We start from the raw sequence: 27249 nt of genomic DNA on the forward strand, positions 1-27249 counted from the left end.
ATGGAAGCATAAGCCAAATAAACCCTTTCCTTCCCCAAAGTTGGTTTTGGTCAGAATGTTTATCATAGCAACAGAGTAGGGGCTGGAACTAGCGCCAGGAGACCCTGAACTGCCCAGAGCTAATGCCTTGTCCCTTCCTTCCGTCTTAACTTTCTACATCCCTCATCTCTTCAAAGAGTGCAGGGAGGTAGTTGCATCATACACCTCTCTAACAGACATTCTGGAGACAGTTGGAAAATGGAGTACAAAGACAGATCTCTTCTAGTTTCTGTCCCAAGGCCTGTCGGGCTTCATCTCTAACCTGGGAGACTCCTAGGACTCTCTGCATCTACCCTCTGAAGGAAAAAAATAGTAGCATAACTTTGGTTCCTTCTGACAGTGCTGCCCAGCCTTTGAACTCTTGGAGCAGAACAAATGCCTCCAGGCACACTGGAACTCAAGACACTTCCAGAACATTCTAAGAAGTGTTGGAGATGCTCCGGGAGGAGTCACCAGCTTCACTGCCTAGTCTCAGGATTCAGGGTCCTTGCTTGGGAAGGATGAAATGCCAAGGCCCTTCAGGCTGCACCGACAGTGGTCTGTGCCTTAGAAGAGGGATATGAAAAGAGGGTGGAAACAGGAGTGTGGGGGTACTGAACCCCTGGTGTCTTCTCAGGCTCAAAGAAGTGTGCTGGGGTGAGACTGGAGTCCCTGAAAGCTGTTAGGAAAGCCCCAACTGGTAGCTACTCAGGACTATGGACTCTGGGCTACTTTTAGGTGATGAGTGACCAATGACATGGAATCCAGTAACAAGGTCCAACCTGAGCCAGCTTCCCACCCTTCTCTCCATCTGACCTCAACCCTGTTTCCTACCCAACCTCTCCCAGCCTAGCACAGATGAGATCACAGCACTGACCACACCCCTTCCCAAGGGGACAAGTGTTGTTCAGCTTTCTACAGCCCCATTTTGGAACAAAATGTTGTTGTTGTTTACTCTATTGGGGGGGCACCACCCAGCTTCCAAATAAATTATATATGGAGGTTTATTTTTATTTATAAATGTCCAGCCTTAGCTTGGCTTGTTTCTAGCCAGCTTTTCTTAATTTAAATTATCCCATCTATCTTTTGCCTTTGGGCTTTTTCCTTTTCTTACTTCTGTAAATCTTACTTTCACTCTTACTCCATGGCTGGTTGTGTAGCTGAGTGGCTGGTCCCTGATGTCCTCCTCTCTTTGTTCTCTTGCTCTTTCTTCCTTTTCTCCCAGATTTCTCTTTCTATTATTCTCTCTGCCTGTCAGCCCCACCTGTCCTTTCTCCTGCCTCACTATTGGCTGTTCCACCCCCCATTCCTATCCCATCTCACCCCCACATCCCAAGCAAGACCACCACAGAGCTGATATCCAATGCAAAACACACAAGGGTTTATTAATTACAAGCAAGCCCGGGCTTGGTCTTGTGTCCAATATTCTGACACAGCGGGTGGAGGAGGACGGCCTTGAGCTCTCAGAATGAGGGGTTTTAAAAGGGAAAAAAACGCGAGCAGGGTGGTACAAGCCTTTGCATCATAGGATTGGGTGAGGGTGTGTAACCTTTGAATTTACTGGTTGGGGTCCATGTTGATGAATTTTGCAACAACAGTTATCAGAAGGACATTTGGAGCCCGCAGATGTTGTTTATCAGGATTGGTTTATGCAAGTGGGCTGCCATGGAGGCTGCCTGGCCTAGCACCAGGTACTGACTGTGGGGGCTGACTCAGTGACCCAGGCTCTGTCCTTGACTCATGCACACAGCTCTAAGTCAGTGAGGGGTCCCAGACATTAAACAATTGGCTGAACCTTGAGCAGTCAGAGTACGTGCAGAAAAGGAGCTACTTCAAGGACTATGTCTTTTGTTCACGGCCCTCCCAGAAACTGCTTGCTCAAGTCTCAGGAAACCGAAATTGAGGCCTGATCTCTCTGAGAGAAGACTGAGCAGCCTGTTATGGCGTCTGCTTGGTCCTTTCATTGGCCATTCAGCTCCTCATTGGACCATCAGGTGTTTTACACAGGCAAAGAATCACAGCTTCACAAGAGTTAAACAAATGCAACATAAAAGAATGCAACACGGGCTGGAGAGATGGCTCAGAGGTTAAGAGCACCGACTGCTCTTCCAGAGGTCCTGAGTTCAATTCCCAGCACCCACATGGTGGCTCACAACCATCTGCAATGAGATCTGGCGCCCTCTTCTGTATACATGATAAATAAATAAATAAATCAAAAAAAAAAAGAATGCAACACATCTTTGCATCATTAAACAAATGTTCCACCGCACAAACAAATGTAACACCTCTTAAAATCATACTCTACAGACAAGGATTGGGGACTACATCTCTTGGCTTCTCTAACCTGCCAGAATGGTTGAGCATAAGGAGAGTGGGGACAGTTACAGCTAAGAAGGGCTCAGGTAGTAGAATACACAGTGCATAAGGAGCCGTGGGGGACCCTGGGACAAGAAGGAGGCTTGAGGAACTACTGGTGGAGTGTGGGTAATGGAGAGTGAGCATGGAGATAGGACCGTGAGTTTCAACCTAGCATCCTGGTAAAACGTAAAGTCGGTAAGAGAGCAGCAATGGGAGGCCTCTGTGTGGACACTGCACCTCTTGTCCAGCAACCCAGGAACCCCAGACTGTTCACAACCATTACAACTTCCTGAAGACATGTACTGATGCTAGCTCATGCCTGTAATCCTAAGGCAGGAGGAGTACCTTGGGTTTGAGGCCAGCTTGTGCTACACAGTGAGGTCGAAGCCAGACTGGGCTACAGAGGGAGACCTGGTATCAAAGAAAAAAAAAAAAAGACTAAATCTGAGAAGAGTACAGATTTGGAGGAGAAACACGGCAGGCCCTGAGTGAGCAATGGTTCCCAGCTTGGGTGTAACACAGGAGTGGACATCTGAGCCCAGAGCTGGTAGTTTCCCACCACCACCAGGAAGCTTCACCAAGGGCCTTGCATGAACCCCTGGTTCTACAATTGTTACACTTTTATTTATTGCTTTAATTTCCCAAAATAAGGCAGGCCTAAGGCTCAAATGGTGACGGTGAGGAGAGAAAAATCCCTCATCCTTTTGCAGGAGGGTTCTTTTTTTTTTTTCTTTGAGACAGGATCTCTCACATAGCCCAGGCTAGCCTCCAACTTGCTATGGAGCCGAGACTGCCCTTAGACTCTTGATCCCCCTGCCTCTATCTCCAAAGTGATAGATTTACAGGCCTGCACCACCATGGCCACTTTGTGCTGAGGATTGGACGCAGTGTCCCTGATTCTAGGAAAACACCCTGTCAGCTGAGCTGCATTTTCAATAAAGTCTTGTTTATATTTATGTGCACATATGTTCATCTGTACAAGTCCCATGTGTGTCGGTGCCTATGGAGGCTGGAATAGGGGATAACAGATTCCTTAAAACTGGAGTTACAGGCGGTTGTAAATACCTGATGTAGGGCTGGGAACTGAACTTGGATCCTCTGGGAGATCAGTAAGTGCTCCGAACCCTTAGCCTTCCCAGCAGCCCTCTGAGCTCCATTGTCATTGTTGTTATTTTTTTTAAAGGTTTATTTATTATGTACACAGTGTTCTGTCTGCATGCATGCCTGCACACCAGAAGAGGGCGCCAGATCTCATTTATAGATGGTTGTGAGCCACCATGTGATTGCTGGGAATTGAACTCAGAACCTCTGAAAGAGCAGTCAGTGCTCTTAACCTCTGAGCTATCTCTCCAGCCCCATTGTTGTTATTTTGACTTCACATAAACCTTGTTGGCCTCTCTGGAGACAGCACTGATGACCCTATCTGTAAGGCCCACCTCAGAGAGAATGTGTATGTAAACAAGTACACCCAAATCTGCCCCCCCACACACACCTGTCCACATACACACGGGCATACACACACACACACAAATGGCTGCATTTTCACTGCATTTTTATATTACATGATTCTCAATGGCTATATTTCAGTGCCCTCATTATTTTTAATGGCTCCGTGCCCCGTTGTGAGATGGTCCATAACTTACTTAAGCAATTTCCTATCTACAAGCATTCATCTCGATCTTTTATTTCACTCAGCGCGGTAATGAGTGTCTTTGTTCCACTGTCTTTGTATACATTTCAGGCTTTCTAATGCCTGCTTGGTATGCAGCAAGCATGATGTACAATCCCTTACAAACCACATCCCTCATTTCCAACACGTACCCTGCCTCCCGAGTTTCCGCCATTCTGAATAAATTTGTTGTGCCATGTATCTCTGCACACACCTCTGCTTCCTTTTTTGGGGACGAGTTTCTACAAGGGAAGAGCTGGGTAAACTTGTTTTAACTTTAGCTGGTTGGAGCCCATTTCCTGAACCCTGAGTCAGGGCCCCCCTGCGTGGTGGTGCATGAAGGTTGTACACATCTACAAGGGAGAAGAGGGTGAAGGGGAGCCCATTGTCCCTCCCCCAAGGATTCACGAGTCACATACAGTAAGTGCTTTTCCTAATTTGCATAAGGGCACTGTGATTGGTCAGTGCCAATTACCACAAGGCTCTAGCGGAATTATCAAAAGAGGAATCTAAGGTCAGAGGACCCCAGGAAACCCATGGTTGTGTTTGTTATGCAGATGAGGGGGGCACCATGCTCTCCTCTCTGTCCTCCCTCAAGGGTTGGAGAGGGTGGAGCTGATGCCCAGGACCCTTCTAGTTGTCCTCTTATAGGCAAGCTGGGCCTAGTTTGAGGTCTTCCTTCCTGAAACTTGAACTGTTATCAAGTAGTATTTTGGTCTGGATCTGTCCTATAGTTTTGTCAACCTGGGAAGAGAAAATCACAACTGAGGAATTGCCTCCCTCAGCTTGGCTTATGGGTATGTTTGTGGGATAATTTGATCGCTAATTAATGTAGGAGGGTCTGCACACTGTGGTTCATGTCATCCCTGAGCATGGGGACCTAAACTGTATACAGCAAAGGTAGCTGAACTTGAGCTGGGGATCAAGCCAGAAAGCAACATTTCGCCTTGATCTGTTTCCCTTCCTGCCTGATTTGGGCTGCCTTGGCTTCCCCCATGATCAACACTAACCCAGAAGCCCAATAAACCCTTTCCTCCCATGGTTGCTTTGGTGGTAGTGTTTACCACAGCAACAGGAAGCTAACTAGGACAGGATCTGAAGTGTCCCCCACCCCCAAAGGCTCATGTGTTGAAGTTTTGGTCCCCACTGTGGCAATAATCATAGCTAGATCTCTGGCCCCATTGATGGATTCGTAGTTTAACTGTAGGATATTGGGAGATGCAGGATACGTTGGGAAGTAGGCCTAGTTGGAGAAGGAAGGCCACAGGGAGCATGCCCTTAAGGAATATATATCGTCCCCATTCCATTCCTCCGTGTTCTCATTCTCTCACTCCTTCCCTCCCTCTCTTCCTCTCTTCCTGCCTCCATCCTAGACACCATGAAGTGAGCAGCTCCGGCCCTCCCCGCTAATTTTCTGTCTCCCCGCTGCATAGAAACAATGGACCAAGTAGCCATGAACTGGAACCTCTGAACTATGAGCCCCAGTAAGCCTTTCCCATCTTAAGCCCATTTTCTCTGTTATTTTGTCCCATCTATGGAGAGCCGCACATCAAAGAAGAAATGTCTGGACAGGATCCCAAAGAAAGCTCTTTAGAGCCAGGCATGTTCACTCCATGACCCCCGACACTGATCCTGAGTTAAGCTTGTCTGAGGCTACACTAGGCCATATGGTGAGATGGGGGGCGGGGAGTGGAGGGCATACTGGGTCCACTTGAAGACCCAAATGACGATCTTGCTATTGGTTCTTATGTGGAAGGGCAAATAAATTCACTAAGGATTTCAGCCTCGAAGACACATTTGACCCAAGACTTGCAGGTCACAGCATCTTTTTCAGCCAACTGGGTTTTTTCTCCTCCACCTCCGCTGTATAAGTAATGGAGCTTCTTTTATGATCTGACATGAATTTAATTCTCTCTATGCTTCCACAGCACAAGCTAGATCCAGCTCTGGTACTGCAGCTAAGTTGGAAGGGACCAAGGGACTCGTATAATCCCATCTGCAAAAACAGAAGATGCAGCCCTGGGCACAAATAGAGGAGCTCATCAGACAACTTGCTTCAGGTGAAAATGAGGTTTCTGGCTTTGCCCTATAAAAGGATTTCTAGTATGAAACAGGGCTGGAATTTATTAAGAAAAGGCTTTAGACTGGGCGGCAGTGGTGCATGCCTTTAATCCCAGCACTGGGCTACACAAAGAAATCCTGTCTTGGAAAAAAAAAAATTAAGCAGTTCTGGTCAAGGGGTTATCTTGACTATCACTGACCCTTCGTTGTGTTGGCTTTGGTCTGTCCTGCAAGGCGGTTGTCAGATAAAAGTTACTGGAACCGTGTGGAATCTCGGCTTAACTTTCCTTTCTCATCTGTAAACCTGTAATTCCTTTTTGAGAATTTCAGGGACAAGATAAGGAAGCTCTTTCACAATCAAAACACACCAGCTCCCTTTCAACCTATATAGAAAGAGGTGCCTTGACTGCTTTGATCTGTTTTTATCCTGTCAGCCAGCAATCCTGTCCAGTGGTCCTCAGAGACCACTCTATAGTCTCATTTATGGAAACAATAACAAGCTCTTCAATAATTCTTTTTTTTTTTTGTTTGTTTGTTTGTTTGGTTTTTTTGTTTTTTGAGACAGGGTTTCTCTGTGTAGCTTTGCACCTTTCCTGGAACTCACTTGGTAGCCCAGGCTGGCCTCGAACTCACAGAGATCCACCTGCCTCTGCCTCCCGAGTGCTGGGATTAAAGGCGTGCACCACCACCGTCCAGCTCAACAATTCTTTGAACAATGAAACTTTAGAAGTCACTAAACCCATATACACAGCTATTGTGTAGACCGTCAAGGGTACCTCTCTCGTGACAGATCCACATGATGATTTAGTTGTGTACTGTCTCTTTCGAATATATTCTAAAACATTTTTTCCTCACATCTGTGTGTGTGTGTGTGTGTGTTGTGTATTTTTTTTTTAAGACAAGGTTTCTCTATGTAATAGCCTAGCTATCCTGAAACTCACTTTGTAGACCAGGCTGGCCTTGAACTCACAGAAATCCACCTGCCTCTGCCTCCCGAGTGCTGGGATTAAAGGCATGTGCTGCTACCGCCCAGCTAGGACTGCTTAATTATGCATACCTCGCCCCTTCTACTTAAACCTAAACTTCACATCAGTGACCCAAAGATGGAGTCGGGTGGGGTGATAAGTATATCGATTGACAGCTTAATATTGTTGGACAGGCTCTAGAACCGCCTAGAAGACAAGCCTGGGAGAGACTATCTAGATTAGGCTAATGTAGGTGAGAAACCCCAGCTTAACTGTGGGCAGCACCATCCCATGGGCCGGGGTCCCAGACTTCATAAAAAGGAGAAAGTGAGCTGAGTGTAGGTTTACATTTCTACCGGCTCCTGCCTCTCAGCTGCTTCTGAACCTGGAGAATAGCACTGGTGGTGAGGGGAAGGAGGACATGTAAGGCGGTTGTTAGGACCCGGGATTTTTGTTGTTGTTATTCTTCTTTCCTGGAGACTTAGAGCTCTCAGAAATAACAAAAAGGAGAGGGGAGGGGAGGGGGGAGAGGGAGAAGAAATCATTGTGAAGATTTGAGATACGCTCCTGTCTCTACCTCAGAAACCAAATCCCCCAGCCAGTGTGCTGCCACCGCATCTGGCACAATTCCATTCCATTCATCTCCAGACTAAGCTGTTAAAATGCCAAGCTAAGGAAGAGAAGCCTGGGGCACATTTCAACCAAGGCACTTTTGTTTTAAGGACAGGATGATGGATGTGTGCGGTGGCACAGACCTCTGATTCTAGCACTCAGGAGGCTGAGGCGAGATCAAGGCCATTCTGGGCTACCTTGTAAGACCCTTGTCTCAACAAAACAGCAAAACAGGAAGTTAAGACTCAGCTGGCTCTGTTACAGCCCCAAGAACATATACCACAATGTTTCTCAACCTGTGGGTTACGACCCCCTTGGTAGGGGTATCAAATGACCCCTTCACAGGATCACCTAAGACCCTTGGAAAACACAGACATTTACATTACAATTCATAGCAGTAGCAAAGTTACAATTATGAAGTAGCAATGAACATAATTTTATGGTTGGGGTCACCCAAACATGAGGAACCGAGGAACCATATTAAAGGGTCACAGCATTAGGAAGGTTGAGAACCACTGACATAAAGCCAGGCATGACTCATGCTTGTAACTCAGCACTTGAGAGGAAGAGGCAGGAGGATCAGAAGTTCAAGGCCATCCTCCAACATGGGGAGAGTTCAAAGCAGGCCAGGGAAACACAAGACCATATAGTTGTAAAATGTGGCAACCCCGTCTGTTAGCCTGTTTCCCTAGCTTGACTCCAAGCCTTGTGAAAACAGACACAATGAGCTCAGGTTTCTGTGCTGAGCATGACCCACGGAGCTTTCTCAGCCGCACCAGGAGGACACAGGACCCAAACCATACCCTTATGCACAATCAAACTTCCTGGTTTTCTATAGGCCACATATTCTAAAAGCAGCAGCCTTAGCAAACTCCAGGGGTGTGGTTTAATCCAGGTGCCTCTAAAGTTGGTGTTAAACCCAAATGAAGGGCTAGGGATACAGTTCGGTTTGCCAAGTACTTGTCTTATATGTATGATGCTCTGGGTTCCATCTCCAGGACCATATAAACCAGGTGTGGTGGTGGGCCTCCATAAACCCAGCACTCAGGAGGTAGAGGCAGGAAGATCAGAAGTTCAAGGTAAGTAATCCTTGGCTACATAATGAGTTTGAAACCAACCTGGGCTACATAATGTTACTTCTCAACAGCTGAGGAGCCTTTTAACGTATCAAAGCTGATGCTGGCTGCCAGGTTCTCCCAGTATCCCTCAGTCTGTACCTGTTCCAGAGTCCTCTTGGCTGGCATAGTGTAGGTAGAAGTTCCTGTCCCACAAACCACTCCCAAGTAACCCCACAGAGGCTTAATATTAGTTATAAATGCTCGGCCAGTAGCTCAGGCTTGTTACTAGCTAACTCTTACATTTAAATTAACCCACATTTTTATCTATGTTTTGCCACGTGGCTTGGTACCTTTTCTCAGTGCAGCATGTCCATACTGCTTCTTTCTGAAACTGCTTGCTACTCCTCTGACTCCATCCTTCTTCCCAGCATTCTATTTGGCTCTCCTCCTAACCTTATCCTATCCAGCTATTGACCAGTCTGCTTCCTTATTAAACCAATCACAGCAACATTTATTCACACAGTGTAAAGGAATATACCACAGCATATCCTGCCCCCTTGCCCTAAACTTCTCCAGCCCTTTTTTTGGCCTTTTGGTCTCCTGGCTCTCCCTTCTCCTTAGTCTTCCAGTCATGTCTACTCTGGAGTCTCCCAGATGCCTCTGTCTCTGCCTGTGCTATATATATATCAACCCCTTAGGAGCAGCCATGTCTGTCCTCTTTTTATTTCTTTTTTTCATTCACATGAGACTCTGTCTCCAAAAGTTAAAAACAACAAGCAATGCTGGAGAGTTTGCCCACTGCACCTGTAGTTCCTATGTGCATGTCCAAGTTTATGTACCACTGGACTGTTCCGTACAGAGACATTCTAACCTCCTTGGATCAAGACCAACCTATGATTCCCTACCTTCTTGGTAATTTTAGATACCAGAGGTCTCCTGTTGAATCCAGTCAGGTTCCCACAGGATAAAAACCAGGACAGTTTCTATTGAGACTTCTGTACCAGTTTGTACCCCCACCCCAGAAATTGTTCAAATAAACCCCACAAATTGTGGGACTTGGCCCAAAGGATTGCCAGTGGTGGCCTCCAAAGCACAGAAAGACACAGAGGCCATAAGAGCTCAAGGTGAGGCACATTCACTGTGCACTGGCTATCAGTGTGACTGAACCCACTGAGGCAGAAAACACTCGTGCAACAAGTTACTTGAAAGCAATTTATTACTCACAAATAAGGCCAGAGGGACAGCAGAAGCCTAGATCTGTGAGTCAGTCAGCCAATGCTCAGATGGCAAGCTGCATGGGGCAAGAAGTAGCATCAACTACACCAATGTGTGGTCCCAAAAGGCAGCCTTCATGGTGTCACATACTTATAGGAATACATGATTATGGTGGTTTGAAAGAAAATGGCCCCCAAAGGGAGTGGCACGAGTAGGTGTGGTCTTGTAAGAGGAAGTGTGTCACTGTGGGGATGGGCTTTGAGTTCTCCTTATGCTCAAGCTACTCCAAGTGTTGCAGCTGACTCCCTGTTGTCTGCAGGATGTAGGACTCTCAGCTACTCCTCCAGCACCGTGTCTGCCTGCACACGGCCATGTCCCACCTTGATAATGGACTGAACCTCGTAACTGTGATTGAGCCCACAATTAAATATCCTTTTTAAGAGTGTGGCGGTCATTGTGTTTCTTCGCAACAATAGAGACTCTAATTAAGACAGTGACCCATAGGGGGCTCAGGTCTCTGACTTACAGTGTTAAAGGGCATCTGGCTCCCAGGGAAGGCTTAGGTGGAGTGGTCCAAAGAACATCGGATGTTATTCTCAAGTGTCATCTACTTTTTTATAATATAGGGCCTTTCACTGGCCTAGAACTTACCAGTTAACCAGGTTAGCTGGCTATGGAACCCAACAGACCAATCTATCTCTATAACCCTAGAGCCCCAGGATTATAAGCACCCACCCCTACACCCACCACTTTTTGCATGGGTTCTGGAAACCAAACTCAGGTGCTCGTGTCGTAAGGTAAGCAATTGCCAAATGAGGCATCTTCCTACCCCAGTTTCCCAAATGAGGCCATATAAGCTGCAGCCTTGGATGTTGTGTTCTGAGCACACAACATACCAACTGCACTTGGAGCAGGATCAAACTTTACAGCTCAGAACTGAGACTACTATATGGTAAAAATAGCTTTTTTTTTTTTTTTTTTTTTTTTTTGGTTTTTCGAGACAGGGTTTCTCTGTGTAGCTTTGCGCCTTTCCTGGAGCTCACTTGGTAGCCCAGGCTGGCCTCAAACTCACAGAGATCCGCCTGGCTCTGCCTCCCGAGTGCTGGGATTAAAGGCGTGCGCCACCAACGCCCGGCTAAAAATAGCATTTTTATACTATGTAAAAAGTTTTCAGGCAGGGCAGTGGTCTTGCACACCGTTAATCTCACTACTTGGGAGTGAGAGACAGGCCAATCTCTGAGTTCAAGGCCAACCTGGTCTACAGAGCAAATTCCAGGATAGCCAGGGCCAACACAGAGAAACTCTGTTGAGGGGGCGGGGAGTGGGTTATTAATTAACTTTTTCATTAAAAAAAAATCATGAAACCAATTTTGGCTTGAGATTAAGACAAAATTTCCAATGGTCACTGAGACGGATACAAACATATTTCTGCCCTGTGTGCTCTGTATTTATGCAAAGCAACTTTCTCCCCATCACTGATGACTATCTCATTAATATGTTTTCTGGTGTCTGTACATGGCCGTGTGTGTGTGCGCGCGAGCGCGAGCTTATGCAAATAGACACGCATGCAGAGGTCAGAGGTCAACATCAAGTGTTTTCCTCAATCACGATCCACTGTGCAGGTATTTATGTGTGTGGGTGGGTGGGGGGGTGCTCAGGAATGCTTCTCTCCTTCCATCATGTCGGTCCAAGGATCTAATTCATGCAGCCCATACACATACACACAAAATAAATAAATAAAGATGTAATAAATTTTTTTTTTTTTTTTTTTTTTTTTTTTGAAACAGGGTTTCCCTGTGTAGCTTTGCGCCTTTTCCTGAAACTCACTCTGTAGCCCAGGCTGTCCTGGAACTCACAGAGATCCACCTGCCTCTGCCTCCCGAGTGCTGGGATTAAAAGGCGTGCGCCACCACTGCCTGGCATAATAACAAATTTTTAAACGTCAGCCTGCAAAAGTAAGCAAGACCTTATATCTCAAAAGGAAAAAGAAAAGGCAGGGGATACTGCTCAGTGATAAAGAGTGTTTTGCCTAGCAAGTGCTGAGGGCCTGGGTGCATGTTCAGAACTGAAAAGGGAACAAATGAAAATAGAAATACGGAGACCTCTTTCCTAAACAAGACCACTGGTGTTCCATCCCACCCAACTCTGATCTAGTAATCTAGGCCAGATATCAAAAAAACTAGAGCCCAGCAGAGCTCACTTCAGTAATACCAGCAACTTAGCTGTGCCAGTATTGCCAGAGTTCGAGCCCACCCTGGGTCAGAGTGAGACCCTGCCGTTAAAAACAAACAGCCTGGGTGGCGGTGGCGCACGCCTTTAATCCCAGCACTCGGGAGGCAGAGCCAGGCAGATCTCTGTGAATTCGAGGCCAGCCTGGACTACAGAGTGAGTTCCAGGACAGGCTCCAAAGCTACACAGAGAAACCCTGTCTCGAAAAACCAAAACCAAAAACCAAACAAACGAACAAACTCTGCTTCCCAGAAGGAAACGACCAACCGCCCTGTCTCCGAGCTGGGGTTCCCCTCACCCACTGCAGCCCCCAAGCTCTGAAAACACGCCACCTCGAACATTTGCGGCTCACAAGTCTTAGAAACCTTCTGAGTCAGACGGCCAGGACCTAGGCTTCCTAGTGATCTAAAGAACGGGGTGTCGGAAGTGAGCAAAACCCCGCTGGCCTCCATTAAGACAGCGGGGACGCGATCCCGACAAGCTGCCACTTAGCCCCCACACCTCACAGCCTCTCCAGCCGCAGCGGAAGTCGGCGCGCGGCCACAAACCGCACTTTCCCCACAACCTAGGTGGCCACCAAAAAAAACTAGAAAGAAAACGTTTTGTAAAAACACAAATTTCCAACACAGTATACATTTGGACAACGGAAACTAAGGCCTGCCTTTTTGTTAGAGGTTCGAGTGGCCCGTAGCCGTGGCGAATCTACCGCGGTTGCCACCGGAAGCGCGGCCCTCCTGCCGGAAGTTGCGTTTCCTCCATTTTGTGGCCCGCTATGGCGGCTGTGTTGAAGTTGCGACGGGGATGCGGCGCCTTTGACTGAGGGGCTAGGCCAGGCGAGGCTTCTGGGACGTTGTGCGGCACAGCAGCAGACCGGCCCGGACGTCGAGGACGCTGTCATGTACGGTGCCGGCGGGGGCCGCGCCAAGCCAGAGAGGAAAGGAGGAGCGAAGGAGGAGGCCGGGCCCGGCGGCGCCGGCACTGGGAGCAACCGGGTGGAGCTTCTGGTTTTCGGCTATGCCTGCAAGTTGTTCCGCGACGACGAGCGGGCTTTGGCCCAGGAGCAGGGACAGCACCTCATCCCCTGGATGGGGGACCCCAAGATCCTCATCGACAGGTCGGTTCCACCCCCCACCCGTCGACCCTCCCCTCCCTCGCCCGCTTGATTTCGCCTGATGTTGACTTGATGGCCAGGACCGAAAAGGGGGTTTTGCGGAGCCCGGGGACCCGGGGGCCTCCCTGCCCCACGTTTCCCGGCGTCCGGGGGGAGGGGACGGTGAAACCGGTCCTAAGGCTCCGGCCGGAGCTGGCGCCGCGCCGTCGCCGGAGGGATCGACTCTGCTCCCACAGCCCCTCGAGCCCCGGGTTGCCGCTAGCGACTCAGCGCGGTGGAAGCTGCCCGGGCCTCCCGCCCGCGCCGTGGGGCGGGTGCCGCTGTCCCTCCGCTCGCTGTCCCGCGGGAGGGAGCCCGGGAGTGCGCTTTTGTTCCTCCGAAACGCCGCACGCCGAGGCCGTGGGTAGAAGCTTCTTTTGGACCCCGTGAGTTAGCCTGAACCGTCTCTGGCCGGCTTGACTTTGGGCGTCCGGCGAGCCCCTCCCCGCGGTTGTCCGACCATTTGACCTACCACGGTGGTTGGTGAAGTTGCCGTCTGTTGGAGGCCGGTCGACCCCGTGCGGACCTTGCTCTTAGGGGTAGCGTTCTTAGAGCTGGTTTCACTGTTTTCCTCAAGCTGAAGGGTGGAGCTGGGTTACCTTTGTGTTGTTTCTTTTCAAATCACACCCACTTGAGGGTGCCCTGAGTTGAGGGTAAAGGGGCGGGGACTGTGGATTTCTAACGGTGTTTGATTTGAAAAGGATGGCATTACATGATGTGGGTGGTTTGCTCCCCACCTCTCTTCTCATTTTCTTTTCGGTCCCCTTTTCCTTCCCTACCATCCTGGGTTTGGGTATTTGTCCTTCCATTGGGCAGTATTGCTTCCGGGGCCAGGACTGAAAGGCTAACTGTGACCAACCATTAAGCTGTGGAGTGGTTTTCTCCAAGTGAAGGAAACCCATCGTTTGAGACAAGTAAAACTGGATTCTGCAAGGACTTGGAACATGCATGACTGTAGGGATGACCTCTGAGCTGGCCAGAGCGGACACATTAATGACCAGTAGGCCCTTCCATTCCTTTACCTCTGTGTTTGGAGACAGATGTAGGAAAAAAGGACTCATGAAGGGAGTGTTGCAGATCAGCTGGGCTCTGGATCTGATGGTCCACTCTGCTGGAATGTGCTATGCCTGTGAACCTCGGTTGCTAGCGAGTGAAGTGGCCTGACCTGTCAGGCTTGCTTCCCAGGCACTCCTTGTGTCAAAGTTGGGCAAATGCTGAAGCCTCTGCTCCATATGCAGTTTCCATACCATTCTGTGCATGATTTGAGTTAGACCTCCCAAAACTGGTGGGGAGCAAACACCACACATGTATATGTGTAATATTTGAAAATAATACATCTGTAAGTTAAGGAGGTTTACATCAAAGTAAAACAAGTTTTGAAAATTAATAAAATGTAACCATCGGGGTTCCCAGGAATTTTTGGCCTTTTCCTGTGGTGCACTTTTTCCGTCCTCAATTTGGTCTCCATTACGAAAGTCAGCATTAATAAATGATGCAAACTTTGGTTTGTCACTCCACATTCACTTTTGCAACCTAAATTTGAGTCTTTAAACTCCGCTAACTCATGTATTGTCTGGCAATTGTACATTGACAGCATCTCCATGGACTCTTATGTTCAAACCTAGCAGAAAGCACTCTTCTTAGTCTTTATTTGGTAAAGTACCCATGGGTCTTCAATGCTGTGGCTTGGTTCTGGGATTGAAAGGTTAAGGGACATCCTGACGCTGCGCCTTTTGGTGGTTTGGCCGTGTTTGCAGTGAACCTCCTTAAACTGCATGTATATGTCACTGTTCCTTTGTATGTGTGTCTCTCTACCACATAACCCAGCACTTCTTTCCTCAGCCAAGTGGCTAGGGGCGAGCCTAGCCAAGATTTTACCTCCAATGGACGCAAGTTTCTTTGGTGAAGATCTCTCCTGAGAGTTCGGGACTAGCAGGAAGAAGCGAGGAAATTTCGCCCGTTTGGTTCTGTCGGATAGGTATTTATGGACTCGGTCTGTGTGAATGTAAGCTGTAATATTTAACTGCTGAGAACAGATACTTTTTTGCAAGTGGCATTGAATGGTTGACCAAAGCATACATGGTAAGAACTGCTAGCAAGGGGGATACGTTTTCTGCCCTAAAGCATTGTCTGCCTTTAGCTCTAAGTTCTGTTGTACTTGTAGAGAGGAGCTTAGACTTTGTTACAATTACTTCAGCTTAAAAGTAGTTGAGATATGACTAGTCATGTTAAATATAAATCTGAAGCTTTGCATTTGATTTAATATTTTTATTTCATTATTTTAATTGGTAAGTATGTGCATAGAGTGTCACACCAACCAGCATGGGTGTAGACTTCCATCCATTGACCAGCGTGTTCACATTACAGATACGACGGGCGTGGTCACCTGCATGACCTCTCTGCGTACGATGCTGAGTACGCCACATGGAACCGAGACTACCAGCTGTCTGAAGAGGAGGCACGGGTAGAGGCGCTGTGTGATGAAGAGAGGTATTTAGCCTTGCATACGGACTTGCTTGAGGAGGAGGCAAGGCAAGGTACTGCTCAAGAAAGACTTACTTCAGCCACACCCTTTTAAAATTTTAAGTATTTAAAAAGTTACTCCCATTCATTTTTTTATACTCACTCTTTCTGATATTATCTTGACAGTACCCAGTGGATTGGAAAAACAGGAGTCTTTGCGTTCTGAGAGGACCTCAGGATAGTTTATATGTAGAACCACAGAGAATTTTCCCAGCTTTTGAGGGCAGACTGGGATTTGAAAAAAACAAAAACAAAAAACAAAACTCTTTTAACTGTTCTTCTTTAACAGTATCGTATGAATTAAAATCGATGTTCTTGTCTTTGCCTTAATTATTTTTAATACAGTTCTTAATCCCAAAATTTCCTCAGCAGGAAGAAATTTTCCATAAAAGACGTGTATTCTGCTGTCTGTGGGTAAACACGTACTGGCAAAAAGTACATAATAATAGATACCAAGTGTGCATTTGCAGAAAAATTTTCTCCTCAAAAAGAGATTGAAAAAAGTGTCTTGTATGCTTTACTGATAGCTGCACTCTAGAAGTGTCTGAAGTTTTGCTCAGTAAACGTCCATTTTTGTTAATAAAAGTCTCGTTTTTATTCAAGAGGAAGAATACAAAAGATTGAGCGAAGCGCTGGCTGAGGATGGGAACTACAGTGCCGTAGGCTTCACCTACGGCAGTGACTATTATGACCCATCGGAGCCCACGGAAGAGGAGGAACCTTCGAAACAGAGAGGTGAGGGGAAGGGAAGCTTGTCCTTGTGGGCACTGACCACAGTACTGCAGGGGCACTAATGAGGTGCCTCCTGCTGGAACAGAGCTGGAACCTAGCAGATGGATTGTGAGTGGCAGTGGAAAGACAGTGGTGACTTTGACTAGCTGCTTGCATTAGTTCCTCTTAGGGTGGGTCTCACTGAGTTCTTCATCCTGGGGTCCATGCTTCTGCAGGGAACACACACTCTTCCTGTGTCAGTCATTGTTCTATTGCTGTGAAGAGACACCATGACCAAAGGAAACTCGACGAAAGAAAGCATTTAATTGGGGGCTTGCTAACAGTTTCAGAGGCTTAGTCCATGCTCATTAGGGCAGAGAGTATGCAGGCGGGCCCTGGAGCAGTAGCTGAGAACTGCATTCTGATCCATAGGCAGAAAGTGAGAGACTCTAGGCTTGGCAGGGGCTTTTGAGACCTCAAAGCCCACTCTTAGTGACACACTTCCTCCAGTAAGTCACAGCACCTGATCCTTTTAACCCTCTCAAATAGCGCCAGTTCCTGGTGGCTAAACATTCAAGTATATGAGTCTGTGGGGGCCATTCTTATTCAAACCACCACACTTTCATGGCTTCAATATCCATTCTGTGGTACTGAAACGTCAGTTTTGCCTAGCAATCATTAGTGTCCATCTCTTTCCTATGAACCTCTGCATAGCACAGAAGTGTCCAGTGGAAAGACACCCGAGGGGCTTGTTACACTAAACAGAAAGGCCAGACTGTTAATATAACATTCAGGTTGGAAGCTAGTGCCCTCCCTAGGCTACTGTGTCACCTTTGAACATAAAAACAGTTTTATCAAAAACTGCAAGCACTTGAAGTGTAAGCAGAGTCCTTGGTCACTTCTGTGAGCCCTGAGAGCACCATTGTCACATAGGACATACTAATTAGCTTTTGTCAGTAACAGTGATGTGAACTTCAGACATTAAAGATAGCTCACTGACAGTCAGGACGTTCTGTTTGAAGAAGAGGAAAACCGTTAACGTTGGAAAGCCGTTCAGATATTTAAAATAGGAAACTGGATCACATCCTGCAGAGACTTAATGTCAGAGCTAAATCTGTTCGTGAACGTGACGTGAGATCACAGCTGACTGTTCCAACAAGGTGCTGTCCACCCTTGTCCTGCAGCTGCACTAGCTCCACCCCACCCACCCCACCCATCCACTGAGTGGTGGAGCAGAAGAGCAGGCAAACAGACGTGCCTGCAGGTTTCCTTCCTGATCCTTAGGGGCAAAACATTACATGCACAGCTGCTATGTGGACTTGCTGAGACTTTGCAAGTGTAGCTGGGACCAGGTTGGGAAAGGCAATTAAGGAACCACCTGCATACTGTGCTGCTGTCTGTCCTCGAGAGTGTGTGTGTCCCACTTTTTTTTTCTTCAGGCAGGGTCTCACTATGTGTTCCTGGCTGACCTGGTCTGCATCTCACTATGTAGACCAGGCTGGCCTGAAAGTTTGTTTGAGTGCTTTTGCCTCCCAAGTGCTGGCTCCTACATTGGCTTTTGAACCTAACCTCCCTCAGAGGTTGTGATGTGCTGGAAATCTTACAGGTCTCAACTACAAACCCATTGACTTGTCTGGCCCACATTATTTCTGCTCAACTTTGATTCTTGGTGTTAACTGAAGAATTTTGAAATACAGAGAGGCTGTGTATTTTTCTCAAGAGCACAGCAACTGTGTTTAGAAAGCAGCACTGTATTCCTAACATCTTAGCCAGGCCCACAGGCCAGGTGCCAGGTGTTTGTAAAGGCAGTTTCATGAGAACACAGCCATGCTCCTGCCTCATCTGTCGAATGCATGTGCTTCAGCAGAGTGGAGTGGCAGGGGCAGAGCCTGTGGCCGCATCTGACCCTCTACACTGTTTGCTGGTCCGCTGGTCTGGGCTTGGGTCTGTTGCAGCTTAGTACTGAGCAGAGTGATGAATTCCAGTGTGGCTTCATGGGCTCCCTCTCACCCTGCCTTCTCCTTGGTATTTCATGATGTTCTTTTCTTCATAAAATCATCTTCCTAGAACTTTACAATTTTCTTTTAGTTTTGGGGATTGAACTGAGCAGGCACTGAACTAGTGAGCTACATCCCCAGCTCTTTTTACCCTCCGCCCTTCCCAGCTTGAGATGGTCTCACTAAGTTGCCCAGGCTGACCCTGAACTTGAACTTGTACTGTAATCCAGAACGACCTTGAACTCTTGATCCCCCTGCCTCAGTCTCCCTACTAGCTGGGAGTACAGGCTTTTGCCACCAGGCCTAACTGATTTTTTTTTTTTTTTTTTTTTTTTTAAGTAATAGAAACAGGGCTCATCTGAAACTTACAACCTGACATTTGTTTTAGCTTGTGCTAATTGGTAAACTACTATAAACTTAGTAGGATTCTGTTTGGGACCTATACCACTGATGGCAGAATTCAGGGTCACATATTAAGATACTTGGTTTTCTGAGCCAGAAACATGTCTGAACATTTTTTGACTTTCCAGATTAAGTATTCTTCTTATTGCTGAGCGCTTTCAGCCTTCTAGCACAGGCATCTGAGAGCACATATGCCTTTTTCTGCATCTGATTCCTCACCCCCTTTCATAGCACACTGGGCAGCCAGGGTTCTTCATCTTCAACTGTGACAGCTTTTCACCATTATACTGTGTTTAACATTGGGGGTGACTCTGGTTTTGTATCACAATGATTGGTCATTTTTTTGTCATTGTTTGGTTTTGTGTGGTTTGTTTGTTTGTTTGTTTGTTTGTTTGTTTGTTTGTTTCAATACAGGATTTCTCTGTGTAGCCCTAGCTGTCCTGGATCTCGCTCTGTAGACCAGGCTGGCCTCAAACTCACAGAGATCCACCTGCCTCTGCTTCTCGAGTTCTGGGATTAAAGGCGTGTGCCACCACCACCAGCTAATGATTGGTTTTTATTTCATATTTTCAGTGTAGTTTTTCTGTAAATAAAGGCCTATATAAGAGTAGAATCTATTTAGCCATCTGCTCCAAAAGCTCCTTTATTTAGAATGTCTGTGTTTATGGACACCTTACCACACAAAGAAGAGGCTACTCTAAATCACTTGTTTCATTTTTGGGTGATAGAGTAAAGTGGTGTTTTCCCTCAAGCCCTTGGACTCATTCCCAAGGAGATCTTGAGAAGCTAAGTTGCTCCTTGGTATTTGCCGTAGGAAAGCTCTACACACCAGTGTTTCTGATCCTTCCAGTCCCACTCTTGAGTGACTCCTGGAGGTGAGCACAGCAGCAGGGTTGGTGCTTCAGGAAGTCTAGGTAGCAGGATGTGTCTGCTCTCCTGCTCACCCCTGTTCTTAGTGGACACCAAGGAAGAACAGTGGGGCAGTGGTCAGCATCTCCTGCCTGGCAGGAGTGCATCATCAGTTTGGATCTCACTGGAAGAAAACACTTGAGTGTTTGCCCTGCTGAGGAGCCGTGTTTAGAGCTGCAGCTTGCTGATGTCCAAGGGGCTGCACTGTGTGCAGTGGGGTCTCTCACCATGCAGCTCAGGCTTGACTGGAACTTGCTGTCTAGGTAGCTCTAGTTGGCCTTAAACTTGTGACCCACCTGTGTTTTCTTCCTGGGTACTAGGATTACAGGTTTGTGCCACTACACACAATGAAGATGTGATGTTTGTTTCTTTCATTTCTTCTTTTCTGGACTAAAAATCGTGTAGATGCTGAAATTCCTTAAAGTGTTGCTTTCTGAAGTTTTGTGCTGGTTTCTGTACATTTCACTATGTGCTTTAACCTGCTGAGCTACCTTACTGCCCCTTACTGTGTACTTTCAAATTGGTAATCATGGGGCTGACAAGATGGCTCAGCTAATATAAGTGCTTGCCACCAAGGCTGGCAATCTGAGCTCAAGCCCCAGACCCCATGTGGAAGAACTGACTCCCACAGGTTGTCCTCTAACCTCCACGCACATGCAATAGCATGCTCAGATGTGCACTCACACACAAAACAATGTAATTATAAAATGAATACATTGGTAACAGTTCGGTTGGCTATTGAGGTGTGTTTGATATGTTAGAATTCAGAAAAGGTGTAGTGTGTGGGACCTTGTCCAGTATATAGCAGACAAATGTTAAATGGACCACAATTAAAAAATTGAAATGGAAAAAAATGCATCTGATTACATTTTTAAACAGGGTGGTTTGCTGTGTGGAGACAGCTTGGTTGTTTTACAACTTGGTGATCATAACTAATTTTTCTAGACATTGATTATCTTGTGTTACTCTCTGGGATCACAGAAACAGTTGGAGGATGCTTTTGAAGCCAGTTAATGCATCTGTACAAAAGGGTCTGGGAAGGGTAGATGTAGCTCAGTGGTAGAGAAAGCCCTGGGCCCCATTCCCACCCAGCATGGCAAGAAATTGCCCACTCGGCACAGGACAGACTAAGATACTGTCAGGAGGGGAATAAGATTTTAAGAACATTGATCAGGGAGCTAAAGAAGTGGGCTGGTGGGTAAAAGCAGAAGTGGGCTGGTGGGTAAAAGCATTAGTTGCACATCTGAGAACCCATGTGAAAGCTGGGAAGCAATAGCAAGTATCTGTAATCCCAACACTTCTATGGGAGGTGGAGTAGAATGAGAATCTCTGGAAGTTTGTAGGCCAGCTAGCTTGAACACTGCAAAAACAACCAAGAACCCCTATCTAATGGCTGAAGGAAGAACTGATACCCAAGATTAGCCTTCAGTGTCCACATATGCAAGCTGTCAAGCCCATGCCCACATTTACACACACACACACACACACACACACACACACACACACACACACACACACGCCATACATGTGTACACGTAGAGCTCCCCCCAAAAGTAAAAAAACAAAACAAAAGAACATTTATTAAGGGTCTGCTAAGCCTTAAGCATTCTCTCTGGGGAAGGTGGCCTGTGAGTTAGCTCCCTTACACCAGGGAAGTGAGCTGCAATGCACTGAGGCAGACATGGAAAAAGATGTGAGAGAAGCCTATGCCCAGAATCCCAGGGTTCACAAGTACCCAGACTGGACTTCAGATTGCCAGTTACCCCAAAACAGGCTCCTGTTGCTGTAGCACCAGCAGCAGCACCTCTTTGGAATCCGTGAAAGGGGATACTCAAGTGTAGTGGGGTAGAGCGGGAACTGGAAGGGCTTGTGGGAGTGGTGGTGCAAAGGTGCAGAGGCGGGAAGTCCACGCTGTAGCGTTGCCTGCTGGCGGTGCGTCACCGTGCTGCAGTCCTTCATCGCCCTTTTTGTTTTCACAGAAAAAAGTGAGGCTGAGAACTTGGAAGAAAACGAAGAGCCTTTCATTGCCCCCTTAGGATTAAGTGTCCCGTCTGACGTGGAGCTGGTATGTGTGCTTCTTCACAAGCCTTCGCACTGTGGTCTGTTGCTGTTCTTGGTGGTGCGTGAGAGCACAGTAAAATGCAGCCGCTGTTTAGGTGCTTTATGCTGCAAGATCATTTGTGCGTTGTAGGAGAAAGAGTACAGCCCACTTACCTCTGAAGAAACATGGGTGCTGGTTGTGGTGGTGCACAACTGTCCTGGGGTTTGGGAGACTAAGGCAGGAGCATCTCAAGTTCCAAAGCAGTGTGAGCGCTCCAAACAGGGACCCTATCTCAGAAAACAGAAGGGGAAAGGGGGTGGCTGGAGACATGGATTGCTCAGTAGTAGATTACTTTCTTTGCAGAAGACCCTGGTTCAGTGTCCAGCAAATATGTCAGGTGGCTCACAAGCACCTGTACTCAGTTCCAGGGGATCAAATACCCTCTGCCCTCTGCAAGCTCCTACACACATGTGGTACACATAACCTCATACATATACACATACGTACATTTAAAGAACATAGACTTTAAAACAAGAAAAGAAGAGACCAGGGATGGAAAGAGTGAAGTAGAGCATCATGAAGGGCTCAGTGCACCAGTGAGTTGTGTTGTTTGTGTGGAGTTCTGCGGGGATCTCTCTTCATCAGCCAAGTCAGGGCTGCGCTGACATGTTGCTGTCCACATACAGATGTGAAAACAGTTGTGTGCAAGGCAGTCTTGCGTTCAGCAGTGCCTGGTTCTGGCTTTTTCTAGCATGAACTGTGGAGGACTTGCTCTTTGCCTGACATTCACTGGCCATTCTTGGGTCCATGTGACATGTCCAGGCCAACCTTCCATGGATGAGGAAAACAGAGGTAGAGCTTTGTGAATACACCTGTCTGTCTCTTGAGGTGCTAGTTTGGTGTTTTGTCCAATAAGCCATCTTGTCAGGCCCTTTTAAAATTAGTTTTGAGACAAAGTCTCATGTAACTCATATACATAGCTGAGATTGGCCTTGAACTTCCGATTCTCTCAACCTCCACCCCCGCCAAGTGCTGGGGTATCAGGCATGTGCCTCCAGCCCAGCTTCTCTTTCATGTTTGGAAAGAGTTCCTAAGGGTTTATGCTCAGGAACACATGCTTTCTTTGACATTATTCTCACTCAGTGGCAAGTGTCAGAGGTATTACGGTTCCAGGTTTTGTGCCTGGCACGGTAGACACCATAACCCACCTCCACTGACAGCACCTCTGACACCCTCTCCCCACTTGGCCACACTCAGTTCGGCATGGACTTGAGGTTCTTTCCTTCCTCTCCTGCACCACATGAGGGAATGTGGGGCCTGGCTCCTCCTTTGACATCTTTTACAAATCTGGGTAGAAATTTCTGTGTGATTACAATTATGCTTGCGTCCCTATTTCTATCTTCTGATTGCTTTGCTACAGTTAGAGATGAATATATTTACCTGAAGAGCTAATGTCCTAAGTATTACATTAATACATATTCTTGTTTTTTGAAGATTCATTTTAAATTATGCATATTTGTGTGGGGGTTTGTGCACATGAATGAAGATGCCAATAATGGCCAAAAGAAGCTGTGAGATCGTCTGGACAGTTGGCAGTTGGGAGTTGCTCAGTGTGGCCGGGTGCTAGGAACAGGTCCCTGGAAGAGCAGCAAGAGCTCTTAATGGATGAGCCATCTCTCCAGCCCCATATTCTTGTTTTGATATATACAGTTTCTGTACATTCCAAAGCAGACTATTCTGCATCAGAGGCCCATTGAAATTGAGTCTTAAAAACCATTTGCTGCATTACTTTATTTTATACTAAATACTTTAATTAAGATTAACTATGGGTCCCATGCCCCACTTCCCCAATTTGTTTTTTTTTTTTGTTTGTTTGTTTATTTGGGGTTTTGTTTGTTTTTTTGGGTTGTTTTTTGTTTGTTTGTTTTTGTGTGTGTGTGTGTGTGTGTGTGGTTTTGGTTTTTTGAGACAGAGTCTCTACATAGCCCGAGCTGTCCTGGAACTTACTGTGTAGACCAGGCTGTCCTGGAACTCACAGAAATCTGCCTGCCTCTACCTCCTGAGTGGGATAAAATGTGTATACCACCACATTTGACTGTTTAATTTTTTCATTATGTGTGTTGGGGGAGGGCTCATTGTACACATGTGTGCAGGTGCCTAGGGAGGCCAGAAGAGGATATCAGATTCTCCTGGAAATAGAATATAGGCAAGTGTGTGAGCCTGCCAGCAAAGGTACTGGGATTCAAACTTGGGTCCTCTTCAAGAATGATACGTACTCTTAACACTGAGCCATCTCTCCAGCCTTTCTACCCCATTTTTTTGAGATCGGTTCAATTTATATGTCCTAAGTTGACCTTGAACCTGTGATCTGTTTCTTCTATCTCCCAAGTGTGAGGTCTTTTGTGTGTTATGTACTCTCGCAAGTAGAGGCTGGAGATCAGCCTTGGGTGTCATTTTTCAGGAGCCATTCACCATTTTTCTGAGACAGGGTATTTCACTGGGACCCAAGACTCACTGGGTGGGCTATCTTCACTGGGTGAGATTGGATAGCCTCAAACCCTAGGGATTCTTCATCCTGTCTCCCCAGCGCTGCTATTGCAGGCACATGCCACCCTGCCCAGCTTTCACCTGAGTGCTAGGAACTCAGGTCCTCATGCTTGTATAATCAGCTCTCCATCCACTCAGCCTTCTCCTCAGCCCTTTTGTTTTTGACACAAAAAGGTTTTGTAGTTTTGTTTTTTTAATGTCTGTTCGGATAAAAATACAAAGGTACGTGTAATGACGATGGCTTAGTTCCTCTTGTAAGATTTAACAGCTGTGTAGTCTCAACGTAAGCATCACTGTGCTGTTTAATAGTTACCTTGAACCCACAGACAGTTAAGGGAGCCTTGTTCTGTTGCCATAGTTCTCTAGTATCAAGGTTTGAGAGGTCCCTGAGTCCTTGGCTGAGTGTCTGGTTTGCTTCTCTCTCTCTCTCTCTCTCTCTCTCTCTCTCTCTCTCTCTCTCTCTGTGTGTGTGTGTGTGTGTGTGTGTGTCAGTATCTCACTCTTCTCAGTTGTGGCTTTGGGCATTCTTGGGTAAATCATTAAACTGTCGAGTGTTCATGGCAGTGTACTGTGTAGATCATACAGCCTTTGTGGTGTTGATGGGGAAGGAGAGGGGACAGTGTTGGCAGCAGCAGTTCTGGTTGGTGACTAAGCAGGTGGTGTGTTGGTTACATGCGTGAGTGTTGCTGTGGCAGTTGAGGAGGGGATCCTGACCTGGGAGCTTGAGTTGGGGGCGGGGTAAGGAGGCAGGTGCTCTCAGAGCTCTTGGTTTACATTAGATGTTGGGTGCGAACCTAGTGAACACAAGGTCCCTGGGATCACTGCCTGCTTCCTGCTGCATACCTGCCAGCCCCTGGTCCATGCCTGCTTCTAGACTCAAGCCCCTTGGATTTATGTTTTTGGCTTTTTGGTCTTTCTAGTATCTTTATGGGTATGTCTCTTTGCTCCAAGGAAAGAAAAACAGAAAGACCCGTTTTTCCTCCCATTTTGTATTTATGCATCATGTGTCCCAACACTCACCTGTCCCTTTTCAAGTACCCATAACCCTTTGTCTCGGCCTGAGTCCCACACATCAGCTAGCTGCCTGCTTTGGCCAGCTCTGTTGCCCTGTGGAGCCCGGGTAGCACGTAGGGTTTGTGCAGAGTCCTTTGTTCAGCCCATCTTCTCACCGCTCTCCTCACTCCCAAGACATTAGAGATGGCAGACATGGGTGTCTGCGCTTAGCATGGTGATTCCTGAGTGCGAATGTCTGCCAGGTACTCGGGGCCCCATGGGCTTGCCTGTGGCTGGCACTGCCTTTTACTGGGTTCTGCCACCCACCTCTGGGCAGGCCTAGGGGCCCAGAAGTTCTGCTGCTTAGCAGGCCTGTTAGAACGTGTTTCTGGAAGAGTACACTGGACAGTGGGAAGGAGAAGGGGCTTATTAGATGCTGTGTGTAGCATTTTTAGTCTGTTATTGGACAGTAGCACTTCCTGTGGAAATGCTGTGTCCCAGGCCTGAGCCAGGGCATCTCTGTGCTTGTTTGTGTTTCTCACTTGGAAATCCCAGGCACTGTGAAGTAGGAGAAACCCTGGGCTCTCAAGCTTGGCGCTCCTGAGTGTTGAGCAGCTTTGTTGTCCATTTATCTCTGTCCTCCACCTGCGGGGGCTGCTCCAGCCCTGGGGCTTGTGTCTGTGTGTGATTCTTCAGGTAAAGCCCTGTGTCTCTCTTCCTTTGTGTCACACACAGGGTTCTGAAGCTTGCTTTGGGGGAGCTCTTTCCCACTCTTAATTGATGGGACAGGTTTTGCTGCATCCCCTCCCAGCTCCTCTGGGGTTTTGTTGTGTGTCTGTTGTGTGACTGTTGGTGCTTATTTGGACCTATGGGCAAAGTGAGTGTTTCTTTTCTTTCTCAGTGGGACGATTGACAAACCTCTCACTAGTTACTGCCCTCCTCCCGAACTCTTTCATGTTGCACTTGTGAATCTATCCAGAACTTCTCAGAGCTCTTTGGAAATCCATCCTTGTGGGCTTCCTGACCTGTGGCTGTCACCGTCCTACTTCCCAGTTCTCAGTCCAAGTTTAGGACCAAGATGACAGAGTTTCCAGGGAGACAGGCTCTCAACACAGGACTTAGATGTAGATGAGACTGAAGAACATTTTCCTTCTGCTGTGTAGGTTTTGTGACATGCACACTTAACATGTTTGTTAGTTTGAGGTTTTTGTTTGTTTGCAGATGGAGGGGGTGGGTATTTGTTTTTTTGGGGGGCGCTCATGTGTGATTATTTAGTGCCAGAGTTCAAACTCGGCCTCATGTGTGCTAAGCATGTGCTCTGCCATTGAGTTTTACCCCAGTCCTTATTAACTATTTTTGTTGTTGTTTTGGGTTTTTGTTTCTTGTGACGGGTTTGTTTGTTTATTTGTTTGTTTGTTTGTTTGTTTGTTTTTGAGATAAGGTTTACTATATGGTCTTGGCTAGTGCTGAATGCCGCAATCAGAAGCATATACCACATGCCTAACTTACTGAGCATATTTTAAAATAGCACTCCATGATGGCCTAAAATGAAAGAGAATGTAAGATCTGCATAGTAAAGATGCAGAGAATGCTGCCTTAGTTTCTGATACTGTGATAAAGTACCCTGACAGAAGCCACTTAAGTGAGAAAGGGTTTATTCTCACTCACAATCCTGACAGGGAAGTCCAGGTGGTAGGAGTTTGAAGCAGTTCATCACCATCCCTAATCAGGGACAGAGAGGGGTGAATGCATGCTGCTGCTCAGATCCCTCTCTCCACTTACAGGGTCCAA

The 27249-nt window shown here is 47.1% G+C and overlaps 1 protein-coding gene across 6 annotated transcripts in view; it reads left to right on the forward strand.

The window, feature by feature from the left end:
* The first annotated feature begins 12920 nt into the window (after window positions 1–12920).
* Window positions 12921–27249, forward strand: part of LOC114693683 (splicing factor SWAP) — a 79650-nt gene continuing 65321 nt past the window's right edge. For 4 of the 6 annotated variants that reach the window (XM_028870189.2, XM_028870185.2, XM_037198270.1 and 1 more), the window contains exons 1-4: window positions 12921–13299; window positions 15703–15872; window positions 16462–16593; window positions 21857–21942. In XM_028870189.2, the coding sequence (XP_028726022.1) occupies window positions 13082–13299; window positions 15703–15872; window positions 16462–16593; window positions 21857–21942 (606 nt within the window). In that variant the 5' untranslated portion in view covers window positions 12921–13081. Of the gene's footprint in view, window positions 15873–16461; window positions 16594–21856; window positions 21943–27249 lie in introns of all 6 variants that reach the window. The other 2 variants (XM_028870187.2, XM_028870188.2) reach the window with 2 other exon arrangements.

Source organism: Peromyscus leucopus, chromosome 23, assembly GCF_004664715.2.
Source record: "Peromyscus leucopus breed LL Stock chromosome 23, UCI_PerLeu_2.1, whole genome shotgun sequence".
In the NCBI taxonomy this organism is placed as follows: domain Eukaryota; kingdom Metazoa; phylum Chordata; class Mammalia; order Rodentia; family Cricetidae; genus Peromyscus; species Peromyscus leucopus.